The sequence below is a fragment of the Passer domesticus genome, unplaced genomic scaffold (assembly GCF_036417665.1).
Source record: "Passer domesticus isolate bPasDom1 unplaced genomic scaffold, bPasDom1.hap1 HAP1_SCAFFOLD_225, whole genome shotgun sequence".
In the NCBI taxonomy this organism is placed as follows: domain Eukaryota; kingdom Metazoa; phylum Chordata; class Aves; order Passeriformes; family Passeridae; genus Passer; species Passer domesticus.
In genome coordinates, this window is record NW_026990004.1 from 8,209 (window position 1) to 18,085 (window position 9,877).

General features: G+C 59.4%; 1 protein-coding gene across 1 annotated transcript; it reads right to left on the reverse strand.

The window, feature by feature from the left end:
- Nucleotides 1–2,644: 2,644 nt before the first annotated feature.
- On the reverse strand, nucleotides 2,645–9,189 carry LOC135292171 (RNA-binding protein 3-like). The gene is given in 8 exon segments (XM_064406403.1): nucleotides 2,645–2,779; nucleotides 2,781–2,814; nucleotides 3,795–3,876; nucleotides 4,867–4,891; nucleotides 4,893–4,973; nucleotides 5,726–5,832; nucleotides 8,404–8,573; nucleotides 9,094–9,189. Coding segments are annotated over 7 exon segments (459 nt in total). The 5' UTR covers nucleotides 8,507–8,573; nucleotides 9,094–9,189; the 3' UTR covers nucleotides 2,645–2,752.
- Nucleotides 9,190–9,877: the final 688 nt, after the last annotated feature.

Below are 9,877 nucleotides of genomic sequence, written 5' to 3' on the forward strand. Positions count from 1 at the left end.
CGGCGGCCTCGGGTCCCCGTGTCACCCACCCCTGCCCCATCCTTGTCCCCATGGTGTCCCCTGTCCTGTCCCGGTGTCCCCGTGGTGTCCCTGTGTCACCCACCCTGTCCATGTCCCCGTCCTTGTCCCCGTGTCCCCAATGGTGTCCCCACCCTGTCCCCGGTGTCCTTTATCCTGTCCTGACCCCACTCAGTGTCCCCTTGTCCCCCATCCCTTCCCTATCATGTCCCCACCCATGTCCCTGTGTCCCCGTGGTGTCCCCACCTTGTCCCCTGTCCTGTCCGTGTGTCCCCGTGGTGTCCCGGTGTCCCCCACCCTGTCCCCCACGTCCTTTATCCTGTCCTGACCCCCCTCAGTGTCCCCAAGTCCCTGTCCCTCACCCCCCGTGTGTCCCCACCCCCTGTCCCATGTCCCCCTGTCCCATGTCCCCCTGTCCGTGTCTCTGTCCCCATGTCTGTCCCCCTGTCCGTGTCCCCCTGTCCCCCCCTGGTGACCCCCGAGCCCCCTGAACCTCCCCATTTCCCCCCTCCCCCAGGGGTGGCTCTGTCCTTTAATGTCCCATTTGGGGAGGGGTTTCTCTATTAATCTATCATTTTGGGGAGGGGTCTCTCTCCTTTAATCTCACATTTGGGAGGGGGTCTCTCTGTTAATCTCACATTTTGGGGAGTGGTCCTCTCTCCTTTAATGTCCCATTTGGGGAGGGGTCTCTCCGTTAATCTCACATTTTGGGGAGGGGTCTCTCTCCTTTAATGTCCCATTTGGGGAGGGGTCTCTGATGCCACATTTGGGGAGGGGTCTCTCACATTTGGGGAGGGGTCTCTCTGTTAATCTCACATTTGGAGGGGTCTCTCATGTCCCATTTGGGGAGGGGTCTCTCTCTCTCATTCACATTTTTGGGGAGGGGTCCTCTCTCCGTTAATGTCCCATTTGGGGAGGGGTCCTCTTCGTTAATCTCACATTTTTGGGGGAGGGGGTCTCTCTGTTAATCTCACATTTGGGGAGGGGGTCTCTCTCATTCACATTTTGGGGAGGGGTCTCTCCTTCAATCTCACATTTGGGGAGGGGTCTCTCTCCTTTAATGTCCCATTTGGGGAGGGGTCTCTGATGTCACATTTTGGGGAGGGGTCTCTCTGTTAATCTCACATTTTGGGGAGGGGGTCTCTCTCTCTGATGTCACATTTTGGGGAGGGGTCTCTCTCATTCACATTTTGGGGAGGGGTCTCTCTCCTTTAATGTCTCTCCGCCCGTTACAATCTCGGGGTCCCCCCCCCCCCTCCCCCCCCTTCCCCTCCCCCCCCTCGGCGTCCATCCGCGGCCCGGGGGGGGGAGGGGCCCCCCCCAAAATCCAGCACGAGGCTCCAGCTGGGGACGAGAAGGAGATCAGTGGGGGAGGGGCGCTGGGGGGACCCCTCCCCCACCCCCAAAAATCGGGCGATTCTGGGACCCCCCCCAAAAATGGGGGAACCCAAAAATATCCCATCCCCCCCCCAAAAAAAAATTCATTTGGGTTCGTCCTGGACCCCCCCAAACGGGGCCTTGGAAGGGTCGGGACCCCCCAAAAATAAATTGGGGAGGGGTCAAAGGTCACCCCAAAATGCAGAATTTTCTCAAGCACAGAAAACCCCAAAAAAAACCCCAAAAAAACCCCAAAAATCCCTGAGGAGAGCTCCTCAAAATGGGGATTTTGGGGGCTTTGAGAACCCCCAAACCTTTAAAATCCGGGGGGGGGGGACCCCAAAAATATTGGGGGAGACCCAAACCCTCCCCAGATGGACTTTGGGGGGCTCTGAAACCCCCTAAAACCCCCCAAAATCCATGGGGGGAGCTCAGGGAATTGTGCAAACCCCAAAAACGCTCTGGGGGTCACAGGGGACTTTTGGGGTACCCCCCAGTCACTTTTGGGGTGTCCCTGAACGTTTTTGGGGTGTCCCAGGTGGGTTTTGGGGTGTCCTTGGTCACTTTTGGGGGTGTCCCAGCTCAGTTTTTTGGGGTGCCCCCGAACATTTCAGGCTCCATCATCAGTTTCAGGGTCGCCCACGATTTCGGGGTGCCCCAGATCAGTTTTGGGGTCCCCCCCCAATGACTGTGGGGTCCCCCCCATCATTTTTGGGGTGCCCCAGGACATTTTGGGGGTCCCCACGATTTCGGGGTGCCCCAATCAGTTCTGGGGTCCCCCTGGTTTTGGGGTGCCCCAATCAGTTTGGGGGTGTCCCCTTCAGTTTTAGGGGTGCCCCGGGTCAGTTCTGGGGCCCCCCCGGGTTTAGGGGTCCCCATGGTTTGGGGTCTCCCCTGGTTTTGGGGTGCCCCCGGGTCAGTTTTGGGGTCCCCCAGGTTTGGGGGTGTCCCAGGTTTGGGGTGCCCCCGGGTGTTTGGGGGTGGCCCAGGTCAGTTTTGGGGTCCCCCCGAATTGTGGGTGCCCTGGGGTTTGGGGGTTCCCCCAGTTTTAGGGGAGCCCCGGGTCAGTTTTGGGGTCCCCCCAATTTGGGGGTCCCCCGGGTTTGGGGGTGCCCTGGGTCAGTTCTGGGGTCCCCCCGCTTTGGGGGTGTCCTGGTTTGGGGGTACCCCGGGTGTTTGGGGGTGCCCTGGGTATTTGGGGGTGCCCCAGGTCAGTTTTGGGGTCCCCCGGTTTGGGGGTACCCCGGGTGTTTGGAGGTGGCCCGGGTCAGTTTTGGGATCAGTTTTGGGGTCAGTTTTGGGGTCGGTTTCGGGGTCCCCCCGGTTTTGGGGTCCCCCCGGTTTGGGGGTCCCTACCTCAGTTGTCGTAGTTGTCGCGGTACGAGGGCCGACGGGAAGCGCTCGCCGTAACCGCCCTGCCTGTGGGGAGGGGTCAGCACCCCAAAACCGGGACCCCCCCCAAAACCAGGACCCCCCCCAAACCCCTGGGAGCGCCCCAAAACCCTGGGGGACCCCCAAAACCCAGGACCCCCAAAGCCCCCCCAGGGTTTTCCAAGTCCTTCCTGGATCCCTAAAAGACCCCCCCCCCAGAAATCCCCCAAAGACCCCCCCGGGATCCCCAAAAAAAACCCCTAAGGACCCCCAAACCCCCCAGGACCCCCAAACCCCCCAGGACCCCCAAACCCCCCAGGACCCCAAAAGACCCCCCTGGGACCCCCCTCCAGAACCTGCTGGAATCTCCAGGACACCCCAAATCTCTCCCCAATCCCCCCAAATCCCCCTCCCCAACCCCCCTCCTCCCCGAATCACCCCAAGGCCCCCCCCAAATCCCTCCCCAGGCCCCCCAAACCTCTCCCTAAACCCCCCAAATCCCTCCCCAGGACCCCTGGGATCCCCCCAGCCCCTCCCCAGCCCCCCAAATCCCCTCCCAAACCCCCCCCAAAACCCTTCCCTGACCCCCCCAAATCCCCCCCCAGGACCCCTGGGATCCCCCCAGCCCCTCCCCAGCCCCCCCAAATCCCACCCCAGCCCCCCATACCCCCCCAGCCCCCCCAAATACTCCCATAACCCCTCCCAAACCCCTCCCCAGCCCCCCAAACTCCCCCAAACCCCTCCCCAGCCCCCCAAATCCCCTCCCAAACCCCCCAAAACCCTTCCCTGACCCCCCCAAATCCCTCCCCAGGACCCCTGGGATCCCCCCAGACCCCTCCCCAGCCCCCCAAATCCCTCCTCAGGCTCCCAAAATCCCCCCATAACCCCTCCTCAGACCCCCCCAGCCCCTCCTCAGCCCCCCAAACCCCTCCCAGCCCCCTCCCCAGCCCCCCCAAACCCCCCCAGCCCCCTCCCCAACCCCCTCAGCCCCCTCCCCCAGCCCCCCCCAAACCCCCCCAGCCCCTCACCGGCCGCCGTAGTCCCGGCCCCCCCCGTAGCCCCCCGCGCTGCGCCCCTCGTAGCGGCCGCCGTAGCCTCGGTCGCCTCCTCCTGTGGGGACCCCCGGATTTGGGGGGAGTTCAGGGAAAAAACCCCATTAAAACCCTCCCTCCCCCAGCCCAAATCCTCAAAACCCCGAAGTTTTTTGCCCACCCCAAATCCCGTCTGGGATTTCAGAGCCCCCGACCCCAAAACCCAAAATTTTTTAAGCCACTTCTCCCTCCAAATTTCCTCCAAATCTCCCCCAAAATCTTCCTCTGACCCCACCCCAAATCCTCCCAGCACCACAAATCCACAAAAGAGCCCCTTAACCCCGACCCTAAAACCCCTGATGACCCCAAAAGAGCCCCAAAACCCCCTCCCCAAAACTCCCCAAACCCAAAGACCCAAAAGCGCCTCCCCAAACCCCAAACCCCCAAAATCCCTTAACCCCAAACCTCCTCCCCACCCCATAAGCCCCCAAAAGAGTCCCCAAATCCCCTCCCCAGCCCCCAAAGACCCCAAAGCCCCAAAACCCCCAAAACTCCAAACACTTCAAAACACCCAAAGCCCCCAAATCCCAAAGTCCCTGAAGAGCCCAAAGCCCCTCCCCAAATCCAACCCCCAAACCCCCTCCTCACCCCATAAACCCCCAAAAGAGCCCCCAAAACCCCCTCCTCAGCCCCCAAAGACCCCAAAACCTCAAAACCCGCAAACTCCAAATACCTCAAACCCCCAAACCCCCCAAAGACCCCAAAGCCCCTCCCCAGCCCCCAAACCCCCCAAAACCTCCACCCCACCCCATAAACTCCCCAAAGAGCCCCCCCAGCCCCTCCTGAAGACCCCAAAGCCCAACCCCCAGAGCCCCCAAAGCCCCTCCCCACCCCACAAACCCCCAAAAGAGCCCCCCAAGCCCCTCCCAGCCCCCAAAACCCAAACCCAAACCCCCCCAAGCCCCCTCCCCCACCCCACAAACCCCCAAAGAGCCCCCCAGGCCCCTCCCACCCCACAAACCCCCTCCCCATCCCCCAAAGCCCCCCCCCAGCCCCCTCCCCCACTCACCTCGGCCGTAGCCCCTGGCCCGGCCCCGGGGGCCCCCAAAGCCCCCCCCGGGACCCCCCGGGGCGATTTCCCGCGTGATCCACGCGGATCTGCCGCCCGTCCAGGCACTGCGGGGACGTTTGGGACGTTTGGGGACGTTTGGGGACACCCCAGTGCCCCCCCCGGGACCCCCCCAGCCCCCTCCGAGTGCCCCAAACCCGCTCGGGTCCCCAGTTTCTGCCCCCAACCCCCCCTGGGGACCCCAAATGTCCCCCCAGCTGTCCCCAAACCCCCCCAGGTGCCCCCCAGGTGTCCCCAAACCCCCTCAGGTGTCCCCACTTCCACCCAGGTGTGCCCAGCTGTGCCCAGGTGTGTCCCAGACCCCCCCGGGTGTCCCCAGTTCCCCCCTGAGTGTCCCCCAGGGTGTGCCCAGGTGTGCCCAGCTGCCCCCAAGGTGTCCCCCAGGTGCCCCCCCCAGGTGTGCCAGCTGCCCCCCAGGTGTCCCCCCGGGTGCCCTCACAGCCCCCAGATGTCCCCCAGGTGTCCCCGAGGTGCCCAGGTGTGTCCCACGTGTCCCCCAGGTGTGCCCCAACACCCCCCAGCTGTCCCCCAGGTGTGTCCCCGGTGTCCTCACGTCCCTCCCAGCTGTCCCCAGGTGTGTCCCCGGTGTCCCCAGCTGTCCCAGGTGTCCCCAGGTCCTTCCCAGCGGTCCCCATCTGTCCCCAGGTATCTCAGCTGTGTCCCCCAGGTGACTCCCCAGTGTCCCCAAGTGTCCCCAGCTGTCCCAGGTACCCCCAGCTGTCCCAGGTGTGTCCCCAGTGCCCCTCAGGTGTCCCCAGGTGTGTCCCCCAGCTGTCCCCAGGTGTCCCCGCTGTCCCACCTCCCCGTTCATGGCCTGCATGGCGTCGCTGGCGTGCTCGGGGTTGCTGAAGGTGACGAAGCCGAAGCCGCGCGAGCGCTGGGTCTCCCTGTCCTTCACCACCACCACTGGGGCGGGGAAACGACAGTGACCCAAACAGCTCCGAAACGGCCCCAAAGTGACCCCAAAAGAACCCCGCAGCGGCCCCAAAACAGCCCCGAAAACAGCCCCAAAATATCCCAAAAGAACCCCAAAACCAGCCCCAAATAACCCAAAATATCCCCAAAACCAGCCCCGAAAACAGCCCCAAAGAACCCAAAATATCCCCAAATAACCCCAAAACCAGCCCCAAAGAACCCAAAATATCCCCAAAAGAACCCCAAAACCAGCCCCAAAACAGCCCCAAATAACCCAAAATATCCCCCCAATAACCCCCAAACCAGCCCCAAATAACCCAAAATATCCCCAAAAGAACCCCAAAACCAGCCCCAAATAACCCCAAAATATCCCCAAATAACCCCAAAACCAGCCCCAAACCAGCCCCCAAATAACCAAACATATCCCCCAAATAACCCCAAAACCAACCCGAAAATATCCCCAAAACCAGCCCCGAAATAACCCCAAATATCCCCAAACAACACCAAAACAGCCCCAAAATGGCCCCAAATAACCCAAAATATCCCCAAAACATCCCCAAAGCAACCCCAAAATAACCCCAAGAACAGCCCTGAAATATCCCCAAAACCAGCGCCAAAATAACCCAAACAGCCCCAAAATAACCCCCAAAACCCCCCAAAACAACCCCAAAACAACCCCTAAAACACCCTAAAGACAACCCCAAAACACCCCAAAAAAGAATCCAAGACACCCCAAAAAGAGCCCCCAAACACCCCAAAAACAGCCCCAAAACAACTCAAAAACCAGCCCCAAAACCAGCCCAAAACACCCCAAAAAAGAACCCAAAATATCCCCAAAACAACCCCAAAGGAAACCTCAACACATCCCCAAAACAAGCCCCAAAAAATCACCCCAGAACAGCCCCAAACAACCCCAAAAATCCCTAAAAAAACCCCAAATAAACTAAAAAAAACCCCAACCCCAAAAGGGCGGAACCCCAAAAAACGTGGGTTGGTTTTGGGTGGCCCTGGACAGATTTTGGGGATTTTTGGGGCAGTTTTCGGGGGGGTTTTAGGAGATTTTTGGGGTTTTTTTGGCCTCACCCTCATGACGGGCCCAAAGGAGCTGAGGTCGGGTTTTGGGGTGGATTTGGGGGATTTTAGGGCTGGTTTGGGGATTTTGGGGAGATTTTGGGGGATTTCTGCTCTCACCCTCGGGATGGGCCCGAAGGAGCTGACGTGCTGCCCCAGGGGTGTTTTAGGGTATTTTGGGATATTTTATGATATTTTTGGATATTTTTGGCATATTTTAGGGTATTTTTTGGCTGTTTTTCGTGTATTTTAGGGTATTTTTGGGGTATTTTAGGACATTTTTGGTGTATTTCCCCCTCACCCTCGGAATGGGCCTGAAGGAGCGGAAAGTGCTGCTCCAGGAATGTTTTAGGGTATTTTTGGGATATTTTGGGATACTTTTAAGGATATTTTATGATACTTTAAGGTATTTTAATGATGTTTTTGGGGTATTTTTTGCCATTTTTGGTGTATTTTTATCTCTCACCCTCAGAGACGGGCCCAAAGGAGCTGAAGTGCTGCTCCAGGGGTGTTTTAGGGATATTTTAGGGATATTTTGGGATACTTTAAGGTATTTTAATGATATTTTTGGGATGTTTTTTGCCATTTTCAGTGTATTTTGCTCTCACCCTCGGAGATGGGCCCGAAGGAGCAGAAGCGCTGCCCCAGAGATGTTTTAGGGATATTTTTGGGATATTTTGGGACAGTTTAAGGATATTTTATGATATTTTTTGAATACTTTAAGGATATTTTTGGGATGTTTTTTGCCATTTTTGGTGTATTTTTTCTCTCACCCTCGGAATGGGCCCGAAGGAGCTGAAGTGCTGCTCCAGGGGTGTTTTAGGGATATTTTAAGGTACATTAAGGATATTTTGGGATATTTTTTGGTGTTTTTGGGATATTTTTGGTGTATTTTTATCTCTCACCCTCGGAGATGGGCCCGAAGGAGCTGAAGCGCTGCCCCAAGGATGTTTCAGGGTATTTTAGGAATATTTTGGGATACTTTAAGGATATTTTATGATATTTCTTGAATACTTTAAGGATATTTTTGGGACACTTTTGGTGCATTTCTCTTCTCACCCTCGGAGATGGGCCCGAAGGAGCTGAAGCGCTGCCCCAGGGGTGTTTTAGGGATATTTTAGGGGCACTTTAAGGATATTTTAGGATATTTAAGTGATATTTAGGGAAGTTTTAGGGTACTTTAATGATATTTTTTGACGTTTTTGGGATATTTTTGGTGTATTTTTATCTCTCACCCTCGGCGATGGGCCCGAAGGAGCTGAAGCGCTGCCCCAGGGCTGTTTTAGGGATATTCTTGGGATATTTTGGGATACTTTAAGGATATTTTTGGGATGTTTTTTGCCGTTTTTGGTGTATTTTTATCTCTCACCCTCGGAGATGGGCCCGAAGGAGCTGAAGTGCTGCTCCAGGGGTGTTTTAGGGATATTTTGGGATACTTTAAGGATATTTTTGGGATGTTTTTTGCCGTTTTTGGTGCATTTCTGTTCTCACCCTCGGAGATGGGCCCGAAGGAGCTGAAGTGCTGCTCCAGGCCCTGCTCGTCCGTGTCGTAGTTGAGGCCCCCCACGAACAACTTCCCCTCCTCCGCCGCCATGCGTGGGGGGGCGGGGCTGGCCGTGACGTCATAGGGTGGGGCCCAGCCCCTGTGATGACGTAATGACCTGCCCCACAAAGCGGATTCTGACGTCACAACCGCGGCAAAAGACCCCCCCCGTGACGCAATAGCCCTCACCCCTCGTGTCTGATGACGTCACGCCACCCGACTCTCTGACATCACCGCCTTCCCAGTGACGTCACACCCCCAGTGACATCACCACACCCTCCCGCGCGCCCTCCAGTGACGTCACACCCCCTCAGCGCCCTCCAATCCCATCAGCTCCACGCGTCCCCTCCTGCTGACGTCACGCAGCGCCCCCCGTGACGTCACAGCCCCGGTCCCTTCCCCTCCCCCCCCGGCCCGGCCACGTGGGCGCCCCCGGAAGTGCCGCTCCCGCCGCCCGCGCGCGCATGCGCAGAGCCCGCGCGGCCCTCAGGGCGGCGAGGCGGGAAAAGGAGCGGAAAAGGAGCGAGGGGGGAAGGGAAAAGAGAAAAGAGCGGCCCGGGAGCCGCGAAAGGCGCGATTATCGCGACAGAAGGAGGGGGAGAGCGAGAAGAGTCGCGACAGGAGCGGCCCAGCCTCACCCGAGCGGCGCCGGACGGGCCCGGAATGAGGCCGCGCCCGCCCCGCCCCGCCGCTTTTAACCAGCTCCGCCCCCCACGTGACCGCAGCGCCGCCACGCCATTGGCTGCCCTCTCTGGCCACGCCCCTTGGGCGCGTGGAAGAGACCATTGTGGCGGGGAGGGGGGGAAGTGGAGCGCGTGGAATGGCGGGAAGGCGCGGGGGGAGGGGGGTCCCGGGGCTTTTTGGGGTCCCTGGGGGGGTTTTGGGGTCCCCGGGGGGGTTTTGGGGTCCCGGGGCTCTCACGGGGCGGTTTTGGGGCGCCGGGGGCGCTTTGGGGTCACAAACGCTCACGCCGCTCCCGGGGAGGTTTTAATGGTCCGGTCCCGTTACAGAAACGCCGCGGCCCCGCCCCTTCCCCCTCCCCCCCGTGACGTCATAAAGGAGGTGGGGCTCGCCCCGCCCCTCCCCCCGCCGGCTCCGTGCCCCTCCCCCCCCTCCCCCATTGCGGTCTGGGGCCCCTCCCCCCTCCCGACCTGGGGGCGGGGCCACGGAGACTCCGCCCCCCGCAGAGCCAGGCCCCGCCCCCACGGCCGGGGGGGGGAGGGGCGGTCCTGAGTGAGGCTGGGGGAGGGGCAGGAACCTCGGAGTAACCTCAGAGTAAGGTGAGAGTAACCCTGGGGTGAAACAACACCTCGGAGTAACCCCGGAGTAACCCTGGAGTAAAGTGTCAGCCTGGAGTAACGTGAGAGTAACCTCAGAGTAAAGTGTGAGTAACCCCGGAGTAAAACTTTCACCTCGGAGTAA